Below are 18,757 nucleotides of genomic sequence, written 5' to 3'. Positions count from 1 at the left end.
TTGGATATTTTCTCTACTGATTGGAGTCATATTTGGAATTCTGTGCAGTGACATTCACTTTTAACAGTTTGCTAAATACTACCAGGAACAGAAATTGTGATTCAGCTGCAACTAAACTAAAGCTTTCAGCACAGAAGGAAGTCTTTCAATTCATTATGAACCTAATAACTCCTGAAAAGGGCAATACAATTTGCCTCAGTCCATAAATGTTCTTCCTCCAACATCCTGAGATGCATCATCTGTATTTCAACAAATTGACCACAGATTCTGTTTCAATCATCCTTTCAGCAATACGCATGACAACAATTCGGCATTCTTAGCCCCCCTGTAGCCTCCGTTGCACACGTGCATTCTTAGATGATTATTTCTTTGTGTGCCTGCTTTTTTGCTCGAATGGATAAAGGTAAATTTCTGTTCTTTTGTCATCAGAGCTATTGCCTCCTCATTCTCATCCTCCTTGTTTTATCCTGTGCTGGAATATTTAATTTGTTGACTTATCTGAAATATGTTGTTGAATGGATCGGGTTTTGTAACATTGCATTCCCCATAGACCATCTACCGATGCTGTTGCTTGTTCTAACAGTTATTATCTTGCAGAGAGGAAAATGCAGTTTGAAAGCAATGGAACATTATCGATGAAGAAGTTGATGCATAAATTGCTGCGATCTTCCAAACTACAAACTCACCTTCAATTCTTTCTTGGTCAGAGCATTATGCCGGCGCAAATGAATCGTGTTCTCAAAGGGACTTCCAAAACCATGGAATTGAATTTGCATGTTGATTTCTTCTTCCCTCTTCAGAAATGCAAAGTAGTATCGTGATGAAGCTTCCAAGGCGATGATTGTGTCCTTCAATGAACGGAAAAGTGACTTTTAGCTTCATGGAAATATTTCACTACTTCTGTAGACATGAAAGGCAAACATTCTCCCTGCATATGACCCAGTCTCATTTTATCGTATCTTTCTGATTTTACATGCCACGGGATAATCATCGCAGTGTAACAGAAATGTTGATCATGGAAATTTATCACTGTTTTCATAAATAATGGCAAATTTTCAACATCTTGCAATTGTATGAAGGCTCAGTCTCATCACACCTCGCCTGCTGCACAAAGACATTCTTACACTGCTTTCAATGTTAGGGCTCAAACAAAACACAATCATGACACAAATGCATCAACACACCACTTTCAACAGGATCTGATATCCTTGCCAGGCACTGGAGGGGTTGCGGAGACTGGTGAGTGGATAAAGTCGTTCCTCTGTTCAAGCAGGAAAACAGGGACTTTCCAGGAAACTACAGACTGGTGAGTGTCTCATGTCTCAAAGGTATGGGCTAATAAGGGACAGCCAGCATGGCATTATGCGGGGCAGGTTATGTCTTACCAAGTCAGTTGAAGTTTTCAAGGAGGTGACAAGGGTGATCAATTCGGGTAGAACAGTTGATAGCATATACATGGATTTTACGAACGTTTTCAACAAGGTCCCTCATGGTATGCTCATCCAGAAGATTAAGATCCATGAGATCCATGGTGACTTGGCCTGCCCATATAAGGCAGACGGTCGCGGTGGAAGGCTAACAAAGATCACACAGTATAGGGCTGGAGGAACACAGCAGGCCAGGCAGCATCAACAATGTCAGCTTTCCTTTTCCTCTGATGCTGCCTGACCTGCTGCGTTCCTCCAGCTCCACACTTGGTTAACTCTGATTCCAGCATCTACAGTTCTTGCCGTCTCAGTGGTGGAAAGCTGTTTTTCTGGCTGCAGCTCAGTGATGAGTGGTGTTCCGCATCGATGTGACTTCTGCTGTTTGTGATATATGTAAATGACTTGGTGGCAAATGTAGATTGGGGATTACTAAGTTTGCAGATGATATAAGGACCAGTGGACTTGTGGACAGCATGGAAGGTTGTCAAAGGACACAGCAAGATACAGACCAATTGCAAACACGAGCGGAGAAATGGCCGATGGAATTTAATCTGGGCAGGCATGAGGTGTTACATTTTAGGAGACCAAGTGTTAAGGAAAGGGATACACAGTTAATGGCAGAACCCCAAACAGCAGTGATGTCCAGAGGGATCTTGGGGTCCTAGACCATAACTCCCTGACAGTAGCCACACAAGTAGCTGGGTGGTCAAGAAGGCATATCGCATGCTTGCCTTTATTCAAAGGGGAACTCAGTGCAAGAGTCAGGATGTCACACTGCAGCTTTACAAGACTTTGTTGAGACCACACAAAGTATTGCATCCAATTCTGGCCGCCACATTACACTTAGGATGTGCAGGCTTTGGACAGGGTGCAGAAGAGATTTACCAGCATGCTGACTGGAATAGAGGGTATGAACGAGAGGGAGGAGCTGGAAAAACTCTTCGTTTTCTCTGGGGCAGTAGAAGCTGAGGGCAGGCTTGATAGAAGTCTATAAAATTAGGAGATATTTCAATACAGCAAACGGTCAGAAAACTTCTCCCCCGGAGTTGAAGTGTCCACTATTAGGGGGCATGCATTTACGCTGAGAGGGGGGAAGTTCAAAAGAGATGTGAGGGGCAAATATTTCACACTGAGCATGTTAAAAGTGTGGAATACATTGCCCGGGGTGGTAGTGGATGCAGATACGATGAAAGCATTTAAAAGGGACTTTTAGTTCCGTGCACGAATATGCAAGGAATGGAGGACTATGGATCAAGGACAGGCAGAAGGGATTATTTCATTTGTTGTCATGTTTGGCCCAACATGGTGGGCCAAAGGGCACATTCCTGTTGCCGTCGTGTTCCAAGTTTTATGCTCACTTGTATCATGATTACAAAAAGTAGGATTGGGAATAATTTTTGAGAAGCGTTTGAGAACATTATTTCATGTTAGGACAAACGGGATAAGGATGAGGTGACACAGCACAATCAGATCTTGGAGCCCATGATGAATCATAGGGACCTCACAAGCACCAATGATCAGAGGGATCTCAGGATCTTGATGTGTATGCCTGTTGATCCCACAATGTAATGGACCAGGTCGTTGAAGTGGTTTGGAAGGCAGATTGGATACTTGTCTTTATTAGACTTAATATTAAGTGACAGAGTTTCAGAATAGGCAGGGTATGTACAACACTGTTGGGCCGAACCAACATTAAGTCAACGATGAGAAAATACAGTGAGAATTGGACAACGATCAGGCTTGGCCTGAGAAAGGATAAGTTACATTTGCACCATACAAGTGCTAAGCAGCAATCAGCTCCAACAAGAGAGAATATGGCCATATCAAAAAAATTCCATGTCCTTACCCTCACATCATCGTTACATTTATTTTTTTTTAAATGTGCAAGTGCAATCCAAGCCATGCAAGGCTACGGGCCAGGTGTTGGAAATGAGGTCAGAACAATTCAGTGCTTGTCCTTGACTGTCACAGAATCTGTCAGCTTAAGAATGCATTTCTCCTGTATTGTAGACTACTGAGGTGCTTGGCTATCCACTAAACCAAGGTTAACACTGATCTGAAACTAAACTGGGTCAGTTATATAATCAGCAGTAGCCAGGTCCATAGTGCAAACCACCCTGCTGTGGGACAGAGTAAGGCAAATCCAAGTGAGCGAGTGTGGTTGGAGACTCATTCGTTGGGGGCATAGATTCTGTTGCCACATTTGAGACACCAGGGCTGCGTGTTGCTTCCCTGGTGCAAGGTCAAGGACATCTCTGAGTGGTTGCAACAAATTCTAAAAGGGGAGGGTGAGCAGCCAGAGGCCACGGTGCACGTTGGTACCAATGACATCGGCAGAAAGAGGGATGACATCCTGCGGACTATGTGCAAGGAGTTAGCAAAGAGGCTGAAAGGCAGGACCGAGAGGGTAATAATTTATGGGTTGCCATGAGTGCCACATCTTAGTGAGCTAAGTCATAGAAAGATAGGTGAGATGAATGCATGGTTAAGGAGCTGGCACAGGGGGGAGGGTTTCTGGTTCATGGATAATTGGGACCGTTTCTGAGCAAGGGGTGACCTGTCTAAGAGGGATGGGAGGCAAGACGCTGTCAGCGGGTCAGGACAGAGGGGATAAGTCGTTGTGAGCGGGTTACGACGGAGCGGACAAGTGCCTGTGAGCAGGTCAGGAAGGAGGGGCAAGTCGCTGTGAGCAGGTCAGGGCTGCGGGGGCAAGTCACAGTGAGTGGGTCAGGGCTGCAGGGGCAAATCCCTGTCAGCGGGACAGGGCTGCGGGGGCCAGTCCCACTGAGCGCGACAGGACTGCAGGGGGCAATTCGCTGTGAGCGGGTCAGGGATCGGGGGCCAGTCCCTGTGAGCGGGTCAGGGCTGCGGGGGCCAGTCCCTGTGAGCGGGTCAGGGCTGCGGGGGCCAGTCCCTGTGAGCGGGACAGCACTGCGGGGCCCAGTCCCTTTGAGCGGGACAGGGCTGTGGGGGGCAGTACGCGGTGAGCGGGACAGGACTGCGGGGGGCAAGTCGCTGTGAGCGGGTTAGGACTGCGGGGGGCAAGTCGCTGTGAGCGGGTCAGGACTGCGGGGGGCAAGTCCCTGTGAGCGGGAAAGGGCTGCGGGGCCCAGTCCGCTGTGAGCGGGACACGGCTGCAGGGGGCAGTATCTGTGAGCGGGACACAGCTGTGGGGGGCAGTACGCGGTGAGCGGGACAGGACTGCGGGGTTCAGTCCCTGTGAGCGGGTCAGTGCTGCGGGGGCCAGTCCCTGTGAGCGGGTCAGGGCTACGGGGGCCTGTCCCTGTGAGCGGGACATGGCTGCGGGGGGCAGTACGCGGTGAGCAGGACACGGCTGCGGGGGGCAGTACGCTGTGAGCGGGACACGGCTGCGGGGGGCAGTACGCTGTGAGCAGGACACGGCTGCGGGGGGAAGTACGCTGTGAGCAGGACACGGCTGCGGGGGGAAGTACGCTGTGAGCGGGACAGGGCTTCGGGGCCCAGTCTCAGTGAGCGGGAAAGGTTTGCGGGGTGCAGTAGGCGGTGAGCGGGACTGGACTGCGGGGGGCAAGTCGCTGTGAGCAGGAGAGGACTGCGGGGGGCAAGTCGATGCGAGCGGGTCTGGGCTGCGGGGGCATGTCCCTGTGAGCGGGACACGGCTGCGGGGGCCAGTCCCTCTCAACGGGTCAGGGCTGCGGGGTCCAGTCCCTGTGAGCGGGACACGGCTGCGGGGTTCAGTCCCTGTGAGCGGGTCAGTGCTGCGGGGGCCAGTCCGTGTGAGCGGGTCAGGGCTACGGGGGCCTGTCCCTGTGAGCGGGACATGGCTGCGGGGGGCAGTACGCGGTGAGCAGGACACGGCTGCGGGGGGCAGTACGCTGTGAGCCGGACACGGCTGCGGGGGGCAGTACGCTGTGAGCAGGACACGGCTGCGGGGGGAAGTACGCTGTAAGCGGGACAGGGCTTCCGGGCCCAGTCCCTGTGAGCGGGACAGGGCTGCGGGGCCCAGTCCGCTGTGAGCGGGACACGGCTGCGGGGGGCAGCACGCTGTGAGCGGGACACGGCTGCGGGGGGCAGTACGCTGTGAGCGGGTCAGGGCCGCGGGGGCCAGTCACTGTGAGTGGGTCAGGGCTGCGGGGGCCAGTCCCTGTGAGCAAGTCAGGGCCGCGGGGGCCAGTCCCTGTGAGCGGGACAGGGCTGCGGGGGCCAGTCCCTGTGAGCGGGTCAGGGCTGCGGGGGCCAGTCCCTGTGAGCGGGTCAGGGCTGCGGGGGCCAGTCCCTGTGAGCGGGTCAGGGCTGCGGGGGCCAGTCCCTGTGAGCGGGTCAGGGCTGCGGGGGCCAGTCCCTGTGAGCGGGTCAGGGCTGCGGGGGCCAGTCCCTGTGAGCGGGTCAGGGCTGCGGGGGCCAGTCCCTGTGAGCGGGTCAGGGCTGCGGGGGCCAGTCCCTGTGAGCGGGTCAGGGCTGCGGGGGCCAGTCCCTGTGAGCGGGTCAGGGCTGCAAGGGCCAGTCTGTGAGCGGGTCAGGGCTGCGGGGGCCAGTCCCTGTGAGCGGGTCAGGGCTGCGGGGAGAAGTCACTTCGGGCGGATCAGGACTGCTGGTAGAAGTCACTGTGAGCGGGACAGGACTGCCGGGGGGAAGTCGCTGTGACCGTCTCAGGAATGCAGGGGCAAGTTGATCCAGTGAATTCAAATATGAAATTACACGAAAGACAGCAATGAATTTAAAGCATCAAGAGGAAAGGGATTTGGAATCGAGCATTAGTTCGTGGGGATGGAGCAGCGCTTGGAATATTGCCTTCAGTTCTGGTTGCTTCATTACAGGGAGGATGTGGAAGCTTTAGTGAGGGTGTAGAAGAGAGTTAGCAGGATGCTGCATGGAATGGATGGCAGGTCTTAGGAGAAAGGGTTCGGGGGCGAGGACTTTTTTCATTGGAGCAAAGAAGAATGAGAGGTGACTTGATTGAGGTACACAAGATGATGAGAGGCATAGCTGGAGTGGATAGTCAGAGATTTTTTCCCAGAGCAGAAATAACTATTACGAGGGGGAGAAATTTTAAGGTGACTGGAGGAAGGAGGAGGGGAGATGTCAGAGCTAAGTTCTTTACACAGAGAGTGGCGGGTGTGTGGAATGCACTGCTGGCAGTGGTAATGGAGTCAGATACATTTAGAGACTTTTAAGCGACTCTTGGATAGGCACATGAAGGACAGTAAAATGAAGGGTATGCAGGGTAGCTTGATCTTAGTGGGATCATAGGTCGGCACAACATCGTGGGCCGAAGGGCCTGTACTGTTCTTTGTTCTCTGTTCAGCCAAAGGTTCTTTTCTTTTGAGGAGCGGGGAATTGATTGTCGTTTTTAAAGACAGAACTGGAGGACAGAGAAAGATATCAAGGAAGGTTGCACGTTAGTGACAGTATCAACAAGTCCTCAGCAGATGCACTCTCTGAGTAACTACACTGTTTTGAAGGCGAGAGGACCAATGATATCATTAAGCCCCCCTTGTTTTTGTATTGTGTATGTCTGACATATGCGCAAATGGACAACCTCACTCTCCTGCTAAGCTGCAGAATGAATAATGCTGCAATATTTGTCAACTCCCAAATGGGCATTGATACATTAGTAAATCTCACATCAATAAACTTACATCTCAAGGTTCTCACCTTCTAGGACTGTTTGTACTGGGAAATAACCCAAACGAGGATGCTTGGCCAAGTATTTCTTTGATCTGAACTTATTTTTCAGCACCTTGGTGAAATCACGCACATCTTCACCTGATGTTGTCTAAAAATGTAAAATAAATCAAATTTAGTTCAGAATTAACAATGAACCAATCGACTCAACTCACTCGATAATCCATGCTCTCCCTGCTAAATGTCTTTGAAGATGTAAAATTGAAGAGTCTGCAACTCTGAGGGATAAAGTCGGCTATCTTTCTGTAAGATTATGATAAAGTTAGATATGTCTGAATGTGAGTTTCAGACTATTAAGCTTCAGTTTCATAGAGTCAGACAGCATGAAAACAGATCCTTTGGTCCAACCAGTCTATGCTGATCACAATCCCAAACTGAACTAGTTCCACCTGCCTGTGCTTGGCCCATATCTCTCCAAACATTTCTGTCATCTTTCTATCTTCTGGCTACAACATCACCTGAGAAGAATTCTCCATCTTGTGGCCAAATACTAGAACTATACAATTAAGTCATTTCAAATGATGCACAGATCCAGGATTCACATTAGTGGCCTTTCTGGTTGAACTGCTAATTATTTTAACGATAGTGCATTTTTTTGTCCAATTTTGCCATGTAATCCAGTGATCCAAAATTCATCTCATTGGGTTTAATTTTTTTGGTTTTCTGTACTGTGTCAAAGATGAGATCAATACATTGGTGAGAAATTATCTTGGTTTGGAGATTCAAAGTCACTATAGTCCCAGATGGGACCACAGGTCTGCTCTCACAGTCGAGAGAGATAACTGGAGGTGGTTTAAATTGAAGGTTACCACACCTCAGATGAGGAGACAGGTTGAGAAGGAGACTCCTTCATTGTAACTTCAGACAGTGTAGGATCCCATGCTGTTGGTATCATTCTGAATTACAAACCAGCCAACTGAGCTAACTGGCTCCCAGGCAAAATATAGAATCAGTTTGGGTAGAGATAAGGAGCAGCAAAGGAAAGAAGTCACGGCTGTGACAGTTTCAGATTCATAGATCCCCTGACAGAAGATACAGTCCAGGATAGCAGAGAGGCTATAGACCAAGAAGTAATGGGATCTTGTCAGAAAGATGTTACAATAAACTGTGAATTCAATTGGCACAGGTAGTCTGGAAGATTCTTTTTTATTCACGGGATGTGGATGTTGCTGGCTAAGCCCAATTACCCTGGAGAAGGTGGTGGTGAGCTGCCTTCTTGAATAACTGCAGTCCTTAGAGCAGTGCTGTTCAGAAAGAAGCTCCAGAATCTTAACTCAATGACTATTAATGAACAGTGATATCGTTCCGAGTCAGGATAGTGTGTGTGGCTTGGAGGGAAACTTGCATGGGGCACTAATTATACATCAGTGATGATAGAACAGATGTTGAAGGTGGTGGGTGGGGTACCAATCCAACAGGCTGCTTTGTCCCATATGGTTCAAGCTTCCTGAGTGTTGACGGAGCTGCACCAGTCCTGACCAGTGGAGATTACATTCCTGACTTGGGCTTGATAGATGGTGGACAGGGGGCTCATTATTCACTGCAGAATTCTTAACCTCTGACCTGCTCTTGTCGTCACAATAATTATAAGTTTGGTCCAATTCAGTTTCTGGAAACCTGATAAGCCTCAGCATATTGGCAGTAAAGGAGTGGAAGTCATGGGGCAATGGTTAGATTCTCCTTAATGGTGACGTTCATTGCCTGTAACTTGCACAGCACAACTACCACTTGCTTCTCTTCAGCTCAAAACTAGTTATGTTCCGTGGACATGGACTACTTCAGCATCTGAGGAGCTATGAGTGGTGCTGAACATTGCACAATCAACTGAGAACATCCCCACGTACGACCTTCTGACGGAGGGATGGCATTTGATCAAATAGTTGAAGATGGTTGAGCTCAGGGCACAAATTTACGTAACCCCCGCAGTGATGCTTTGGAGTTGGGGCAACTGACTTCCAACAACCACAACCACTTGCTTTATGGTAAGGTTCCAGCCAGCAGAGGGTTTTTCACCTGATTCTTACTGACTGCAGCTTTGCGACGGCTCCTTGATGTCATATTTGGTTGAATGGCACCTTGATGTTAAGAGCAGTTATCTACCCCTCAGCATATATTCACAGAATGCATTTGGAGTCTTAAAACTGTACCACTGGAACCAAGCAGGGATTAAGATATTTTAGACCTGATAGTATGTTTTGAGATACAACTCATCAATAGTATAGGATTCTCTGGGTAAGAATGATCAGGATGTGGTAGAATTTTACATCAAGGACGAGGTTGAGAATTCGGTCTGAAACTGTTTAATATCTTAAACTTTCATTGAAGATAATTCAGGAGTATAAAGGCAGAGTTGAACTGGGAAAATAGTTTAAAAGGTAAGACCATAGAGAAACAATGGCAGATGTTTCAGGGGATATTTCATAACTCTGAACAAAAATATTGTCAATTTAGAATGAAAGGACGGACAGCTAGAATGCACCATGGTGCCATCTGTTGCTATCTAAGAAAGTTAAAGATAGTATAAATTGAAAGAAAGATTGGAAAATTGTGGAACTGGAAATGTTTCAGATGTGAACAAAAGATGACCAAAGTAATAATGAGGGAGACATTAATATAAATACAGTAAAGGCTTCCACAAGTGTATCAAAAGGAAAAGAGTAAAGACAGTGAATAATGGCTCATGAGAGGGTGAGACTGGGGAATTCATGATGGGAAATGAGGGTAATGGCACAAGCTTTGAACCAATATTTTCCATCTGATTTCACAGTAGAAAACATACAAAAAATATCAATGGGCGACAAGTAGGGAGCGAAAGGGAGAAGGAAATCCTCAAGGAAACATTGAGGAAAACTGAGAAGATGAAGTTAACAGGTTCCCTGGGACCTAAAGACTTGGATCCCAGGTATGCAAAGAGTCCAACCCCACATCGTACCATCAGAGCTTTATTTCTTTTAATAATACTCCATAAACTTCAACCCCTAATTACTAGCTCCCATATTTATACAACCAACTCACACTCAATTCATCCTCAATTAATACAGACATAAAACCTGTTCCCTCACTTCGTTAGTTCTCAGGCATCCCTTCAGACTAAATTAGATGATAACATGGAGGATTATAAGAGTTGACTGCAGAGATGAGATTAAATTAGGTTCCCTACAGTGTGGAAACAGGTCCGACAGCCCAACAAGTCCACATCGCCCCTTGCAGCATCCCACCCCACCCCTATAACCCAAACACCACTGAACACGATGGGCAATTCAGCATGGCCGATCCACCTCGCCTGCACATCTTTGGACTGCGGGAGGAAATTGGAGCACATGGAGCAAACCCATGCAGACACAGGGAGAATGTGCAAACTCCGCACAGACAGTTACCCAAGGCTGGAGTCGAACCCGGGCCCTGGCGCTGTGAGGCTGAAGAGCTAACCACTGAGTCACCGTGCTGCCCAAATGGATGTATTGGCTGTAATCTTTTCTAGATTGTGGAAAGATCCCAGCAGAATGCAGCGAAGTACGAATTTACTTCGTCTAAAGTTTGTCATTGGGAAATTGCTAGAATTTATTATTGAGAAGGCAGCAGCAAACCATTTAGATCATATTCAGGCAGATTTGATAAGTTAAGTGAAAAGGATAAATTTAAAAATATGGTGAATCCATTTGAGTTTCTACTTCAAGGAATTCTAATTCTTCAACAAACCGGGTCGTTGAAGCGAAATTAGCAGATGTCGTTAATTTGGATTTCCAAAAGGCGTACATGAAGCACAAAAATTTAGCTTCTATGCACAGCATATATTTTAGAAGGCACGTGAGGTGCAAATCTTTATTTCAAGGAGGGAAGGAGTGAAAATCTTTCCACACAAGACATTGGTGACGCCACTCAAGGAGCACAGTGTACAGTTTTGGTCTATTAAGTGAGGATATGCTTACAACAGCAGTTCTCAGAACGTTCATGATGTTAATTCCAGGGGTAAAAAGGGTTATTTTGTGCAGAGTGAACTGGACAATGTTCAGGCTCAGCTGGTAACATGCTGGGTCAAAATCCAAAATTCCCTCCCTAATGACATTGTATCTACCAACAGCAAATGTACTTTCAGCAGTTCAAGAAGGAAACTAACTGCTACCTTCTCAAGGGCAACGAGGGACAGTTGTGCTTCAGACCTCAAATGCCCGTTCTCATTTAGAAAATAATCTACGCCTCCATTTTGCCTACCAAAGCACATAACCTCACAGTGTCCCACACAGTCTCTGTCTGCCACTTCTTTGCCCAGTCTCCGAGCCTATGCAAGTCCTTCTTCAACTTCCTCACTGCTATCTGTCCCTCCATCTGTCACTGTGTCGACTGTAAACTCAGCAACAATGTCTCAGTTGCTTCGTACATATCATTAAGGTATAACGTGAACTGTTGTGGTCCCAACACTGATCCCTGCAGGACTCCACTAGTCACCAGCTGCCATCCTGTAAAAGACCCCTTTATCTACACTCTCTGCCTTCTGACAGTCAGCCAATGCTCTATCGATGGCAGTACCTTGCTAAAACACTATGGGTTCTCATCTTATTTGGTACCTTCTCAACAGCGTTCTGGAAATCCAAACAAATCACATTCACTGGCTTCCTTTTGTCTAACTTGCTCACTTTCTACTCAAAGAATTCTAACAGATTTGTCAAGTATAACTTCCCCTCGATGAAGCTGTGCTGATTCAGCCCGATTTTGTCATGTACTTCCAAGGTCTCTGCAATCTCATCCTTAATAATGGACTCTAAAATCTTACCAATGATTGAGGTCAGGATAACTGGCCTATAATTTTCCTTCTTCTGCCTCTCTCTTTTCATAAACAGGGGTGTTGCTTTAGCCATTTTCCAAATCCCTGAGATCCTCCCTATCTCCAGTGATTCCTGAAAGATCACCACTAATGCCTCAACAATTTCCTCAGCTATCTCCTTCAGAACTCTGCAGTACAGTCCATCTGGTCCAGGGGTGATTGGTCCACCTTCAGACTTTTCTGCTTCCCGAGCACCTTTTCCTTAGTTATGGCTATGAAATTCACCACTGCCCCTAACTCTCAAAGTTCTAGTATGCGATTGGTGTTTTCCACCATGAAGACTGATACAAAGTACCTGTTCAGTTCCTCTTCCATTTCTTCATTCCTCATACTGATTCTTCAGCCTCCTTTTCCAGTGATCTACTGCTACTTTTTAATGTCAGTTGCAATACTGGTCGAAGACGATATCACAGCTGTACTGAAGGAGGGCCCCATGGAGGGCTCAAGCATTGAGGCAATATGGGTAGAACTCAGAAATAGGAAGGATGCAGTAACAATGCTGGGGCTGTACTACAGGCCTCCCAACAGCGAGCGTGAGATAGAGGTACAAATATGTAAACAGATAATGGAAAGGTGTTGGAGAAACAGGGTGGTGGTGATGGGAGATTTTAATTTTCCCAACATTGACTGGGATTCACTTAGTGTTAGGGGTCAAGATGGAGCAGGATTTGTAAGGTGTGTCCAGGAGGGTTTTCAAGAGCAGTGTGTATGTAGTCCAACTCGGGAAGGGGCCATACTGGACCTGGTGCTGGGGAATGAACCCAGCCAGATGGTTGAAATTACAGCAGGGAGTGACTTTGGAAATAGCGACCACAATTCCCTAAGTTTTACAATACTCATCGACAAGGATGGCAGTGGTCCTAAAGGAAGAGTTCTAAACTGGGGGAAGGCCAACTATACCAAGATTTGGCAGCATCTGGGGAATTTAGATTGGGAGAAACTGTTTGAAGGTAAATCCACATTTGATATGTGGGAGGCTTTTAAAGAGAGTTTGATTAGCGTGCAGGACATGTTCCTGTGAAAATGAGGAACAGAAAAGGCAAGATGAGGGAACCATGGGTGACAGATGAAATTGTGAGACTAGCCAAGAGGAAAAAGGAAGCATAGATTAGGTCCAGGCGACTGAAGAGAGATGAATCTTTGGAAGAACACGGGGAATTTCGAGCGCATCTGAAACGAGGGATGAAGAGGGCTAAGAGAAGACATGAGATATTGCTGGCAAACATGGTTAAGGAAAATCCCAAAGCCTTTTATTCATATATAAAGAGCAAGAGGGTAACTAGAGGAAGGATTGGCCCACTTAAGGACAAAGAAGCAACATTATGCACTGAGTCAGAGAAAATGGGTGACATTCTTAACAGAGATAATGGGAACTGCAGATGCTGGAGAATTCCAAGATAATACAATGTGAGGCTGGATGAACATAGCAGGCCAAGCAGCATCTCAGGAGCACAAAAGCTCCTGAGATGCTGCTTGGCCTGCTGTGTTCATCCAGCCTCACATTGTATTATCTTGACATTCTTAACAAATACTTTGCATCGGTATTCATCAAGGGGAGGGACATGACAGATGGTGATGTGAGGGATAGATGTTTGCTTACTCCAGGTCAAGTTGACACAAGGAAGGATGAAGTGTTGGGTCTCCAAAAAGGCATTAAGGTGGGGATCTATACCAGGTTATTGAGGGAAGCGAGACAGGAAATAGCCGGGGCCTTAACAGATATCTTTGCAGCATCCTTAGACACGGGTGAGGTCCCGGAGGACTGGAGACTTGCTCATGTTGTCGCCTTGTTTAAGAAGGTTAGCAAGGATAACCCAGGTAATTATTGACCAGTGAGCCTGACGTCAGTGGTCGGGAAGCTACTGGAGAAGATACTGAGGGATAGGATCTGTTCCCATTTGGAAGCAAATCAGCTTATCAGTGATAGGCAACATGGTTTTGTGCAGGGAAGGTCATGTCTAACCAACTTAATAGAATTCTTTGACGACGTGACAAAGTTGATTGAAAGGGAAAGGCTGTAGATGTCATTTACATGGACTTCAGGAAGGTGTTTGATAAGGTTCCCCATGGCAGGCTGATGGAGAAAGTGAAGTCGCATGGGGTCCAGGGTGTGCTCGCTCGATGGATAAAAAAAAAATGGGCTCGGCAACAGGAGACAGAGAGTAGCGGTAGTAAGGAGTTTCTCAAATTGGAGACCTGTGACCAGTGGTGTTCCACAAGGTTCTGTGCTGGGACCACTGTTGTTTGTGATATACGTAAATGATTTGGAGGAAGGTGTAGGTGGTCTGATCAGCAAGTTTGCAGATGACACTAAGATTGGTGGAGCAGCAGATAGTGAGGGGGACTGTCAGAGATTACAGCAGAATATAGACAGACTGCAGAGTGTGGCAGATAAATGGCAGATGGAGTTCGATCCGGGCAAATGTGAGGTGATGCATTTTGGAAGATCTAATTCAAGGGCGAACTATACAGTAAATGGTAAAGTCCTAGGGAAAATTGATGAACAGAGAGACCTGGGTGTTCAGGTCCATTGTTCCCTGGAGGTGGCAAGCCAGGTGAAGAGGGTGGTCAAGAAGGCATACGGCATGCTTTCCTTCATCGGACGGGGTACTGAGTACAAGAGTTGGCAGGTCATGTACTGTTGTATAAGACTTTGGTTCAGCCACATTTAGAGTACTGTGTACGTTACCAAAAGGACGTGGACGCTTTGGGCAGGGTGCAGCGGAGGTTCACCAGGATGTTGCCTGGTATGGAGGGTGCTAGCTATGAAGAGAGGTTGAGTAGATTAGGATTATTTTCATGAGAAAGATGGAGATTGGGGGTACCTGATTGAGGTCTACAAAATCATGAGGGGAGAGACAGGGTGGATAGCAAGAAGCTTATTCCCCAGAGTGGGGGACTCAATTACTAGGGGTCATGAGTTCAGAGTGAGAGGAGGAAAGTTTAAGGGAGATAGGCGTGGAAAGTTCTATACACAGAGGGTGGTGGGTGCCTGGAACGCGGTGCCAGCGGAGCTGGTAGACGCAGACACATTAGCGTCTTTTCAGATATATCTGGACAGATACCTGCAACAGGTATGAGATTGTTGCTCCCTGTACGGTTGAGGAAAAGGACTGTGGACAGGATGAGCCAGCTGACCATGGCACCGTGGCGCACAAGGTCATTCAAGACGGGGGGAGCAAAAAGACAGGTAGTTGTTATCAGGGATTCTATAATTAGAGGGACAGATAGTATCCTGTGCAAACTGCATCGGGCGTCCCTCACGGTGTGTTGCCTGCCCGGTGCCAGGGTGCGAGACATCTCCGACCGGGTTGAAAGGATATTGGAGCAGGAGGGGGAAGATCCGGTTGTTGTGGTCCACGTTGGGACTAACATCATAGGCAAAGCTCGGGTAGAGGTCCTGCTCAGGGATTATGAAACACGAGGAAAGAAATTGAAGTACAGGTCCTCAAGGGTCATAATCTCTGGATTACTGCCCGAGCCACGTGCCAATTGGCAAAGGGAAAAGAAAGTTAGGGAAGTAAACATGTGGCGAAGGAATTGGTGTGGGAAAGAGGGATTCCATTTCATGGGGCATTGGCATCAGTTTTGGAACCGGGGGGGATCTGTACCATCGGGACAGTCTCCACCTGAACCGATCTGGAACCAGTGTTCCAGCAAAAAAGATGAATAGGGTGGTCAGTCAGACTTTAAACTCGTGAGTCGGGGGGAAGGGAAAGTGAAAGAGACAGGGAGTATGGAGTTAAATGGAAAGATAAGCAACAGGATAGCATGTGTACAGGTGGATTTAAGCTCGAGGCAGACTAGGAATACAGCAAAAAGGAAGGATAACTTAAGGCATCTTGGCATGTCCAACCTCTCTCATATTGATAAGAAAGCTTGCATTAAGACACTTCATCTAAATGCTCTTAGCATTCGCAACAAAGTAGATGAATTAACAGCACAAATCCTCTTGAATGATTATGATGTGGTAGGCAGCACAGAGACATGGTTGCAGGGAGCTCAGGACTGGCAGTTAAACATCCAAGGATTCACAACATATCGAAAAGAGAGGGAGGTGGGCAGAGCGGGTGGGGTTCCCTTGTTCGTTAAGAATGGAATGAGATCTACGGCACTAAATGACATAGGGTCGGAAGATGTGGAGTCTATGTGGGTGGAATTGAGGAACCACAAAGGCAAAAAAAACTATAATGGGAGTTATGTACACACCTCCTAACAGTGATCAGGATGAGGGGCGCAAGATGCACCAAGAAATAAATAGGGCACGTCAGAAAGGCAAGGTCACGGTGATCATGGGGGACTTCAACATGCAGGTGGATTGGGTGAATAATGTTGCTGGTGGATCCAAAGCAAAAGAGTTCATGGAATGTTTGCAGGATGGCTTTTTGGAACAGCTTGTGATGGAGCCCAGAAGGGAACAGGCTATTCTGGACTTGGTGCTATGCACTGAGCCAGACTTTATAAAAGATCTGAAAGTGAGGGAACACTTAGGAGGCAGTGATCATAATATGGGAGAGTTCGGTCTGCAGTTTGAAAGAGAGAAGGCAAAATCGGATGGACTGGTATTCCAGTTAAATAAAGGTAATTACAGGGGCATGAGAGGGGAATTGACGAAGATCGACTGGAAGCAGAGCCTAGCGGGGAAGACAGTAGACCAACAATGGCAGGAGTTTATACGTGTTACTGAGGACAGAGTACAGAGGTTCATGCCAAAGAAAACAAAGATTATCTGGGGTGGGATTAGACAGCCATGGCTGACAAAGGAAGTCAGGAAATATATCAAAGAAAAAGAGACAGCCTATAAAGTGGCCAAGAGCACTGGGAAATCAGAAGATTGGGAAGGCTACTAAAACAGACAGAGGATAACAAAGAGAGCAACAAGGAAGGAGAAGATCATTTTGAAGGTAGGCTAGCTAGTAATATTAGAAATGATAGTCAAAGCTTCATTCAATACACAAGAAACAAATGAGAGGCCAAAGTAGATATTGGGCCGCTCCAAATTGATGCTGGAAGGCTAGTAATGGGAGATCAGGGAATAGCTGAAGAACTCAATAAGTACTTTGTGTCAGTCTTCACAGTGGAAGACATGAGTAGTATGCCAACAATTAGGGAGAGTCAGGGGGCAGAGTTGAGTACGGTAGGCATTTCAAAAGAGAAAGTGCTAGAAAACCTAAAGGGTCTAAAAATTGATAAATCTCCTGGCCCCGATGGGCTACATCCTAGAGTTCTGTGGGAGGTGGCTGAGGAAATCGCGGAGGCATTGTTCGTGATCTTTCAAAAGTCACTGGAGTCAGGGAAAGTCCCAGATGATTGGAAAATTGCTGTTGTAACTCACTTGTTTAAGAAAGGATCAAGGCAAAAGATGGAAAATTACAGGCCGATTAGCCTAACCTCAGTAGTTGGTAAAATTCTAGAATCCATTGTCAAGGATGAGATTTCTAAATTCCTGGAAGTGCAGGGTCAGATTAAAACAAGTCAGCATGGATTTAGTCAGGGGACGTCGTGCCTATTAGAATTCTTTGAAGAGGTAACAAGTATGTTAAACCAGGGAATCCCAGTAGATGTTATCTATCTAGACTTCCAAAAGGCCTTTGATACAGTGCCTCACAGGACGCTGCTGAGCAAGGTGAGGGCCCATGGTGTTCAAGGTGAGCTACTGGCTTGGATTGAGGACTGGCTGTCTGACAGAAGGCAGAGAGTTGGGATAAAAGGCTCTTTTTCAGAATGGCAACCGGTGACGAGCGGTGTCCCGCAGGGTTCAGTGTTGGGGCCACATCTGTTCACCTTATATATTAATGATCTGGATGAAGGGGCTGCGGGCATTCTGGCGAAGTTTGCCGATGATACGAAGATAGGTGGACAGTCAGGTCGTACTGAGGAGGTGGGGAAGCTGCAGAAAGATGTAGACAGTTTAGGAGAGTGACCCAGGAAATGGCTGATGAAATTCAATGTGAGTAAATGTGAGGTTTTGCACTTTGGAAAAAAGAATACAGGCATGGACTATTTTCTAAATGGTGAGAAAATTCGCAAGTCAGAAGTGCCAAGGGATCTGGAAGTGTTGGTCCAGGATTGTCTACAAGTTAACTTGAAGGTCGAGTCCGTAATTAAGAAAGCGAACGTAATGTTGTTGTTTATCTCAAGAGAGTTGGAATATAAAAGCAGCGATGTGCTTCTGAGGCTTTAGAAGGCTCTAGTTAGGCCCCATTTAGAATACTGTGTCCAATTTTGAACCTCAGGAAGGACATACTAGCCCTGGAGCATGTCCGGCGGAGATTCACACGGATGATCCCTGGAATGGTAGGTTTAACGTATGATGAACGGCTAAGGATCCTGGGATAGTCCTCGTTAGAGTTTGGAAGGTTGAGGGGAGATCTAATAGAAACTTGCAAGATAATGTATGGTTTAGAAGGAGTGGACGCTAGGAAGTTGTTTCCGCTAGGCGGGGAGACTTGGACACGTGGGCACAGCCTTAAAATTAGAGGGGGTAAATTTAAAACTGAAATGAGACGACATTTCTTCAGCCAGAGAGTGGTGGTCTTGTGGAATTCATTGCCGCAGAGTGCATGGAGGCCAGGACGTTGGATGCCTTCAAGGCAGACATCGACAACTTCTTGATCTCAAAAGGAATCAAGGGCTATGGGGAGAGTGCAGGCAAGTGGTGTTGAAATGCCCATCAGCCATGACTGAAATGGCGGAGTGGACTTGATGGGCCGAATGGCCTTACTTCCACTCCTATGTCTTATGGTCTTATGGACAGGTACATGGATAGGCAGGGAGCAAATGGACACAGACCCTTCGAAAATAGGTGACAGGTTAGACAGAGGATCTCGATCGGAGCAGGCTC

General features: G+C 47.2%; 1 protein-coding gene across 1 annotated transcript in view; it reads right to left on the bottom strand.

Annotated features, from left to right (window-relative positions):
* Positions 1 to 704: 704 nt before the first annotated feature.
* LOC132207714 (utrophin-like) overlaps positions 705 to 18,757 on the bottom strand; it is a 114,422-nt gene continuing 96,369 nt past the window's right edge. The window contains exons 4-5 of the mRNA XM_059643607.1: positions 7,062 to 7,182; positions 705 to 848 (exon numbers count right to left, since the gene is read on the bottom strand). Of these exons, the coding sequence (XP_059499590.1) occupies positions 7,140 to 7,182 (43 nt within the window). The 3' untranslated portion in view covers positions 705 to 848; positions 7,062 to 7,139. The remainder of the gene's footprint in view (positions 849 to 7,061; positions 7,183 to 18,757) is intronic.

The sequence above is a fragment of the Stegostoma tigrinum genome, unplaced genomic scaffold (assembly GCF_030684315.1).
Source record: "Stegostoma tigrinum isolate sSteTig4 unplaced genomic scaffold, sSteTig4.hap1 scaffold_130, whole genome shotgun sequence".
NCBI classification, from domain to species: Eukaryota; Metazoa; Chordata; class Chondrichthyes; order Orectolobiformes; family Stegostomatidae; genus Stegostoma; species Stegostoma tigrinum.
This window is presented reverse-complemented; position numbering and strand designations above follow the sequence as displayed.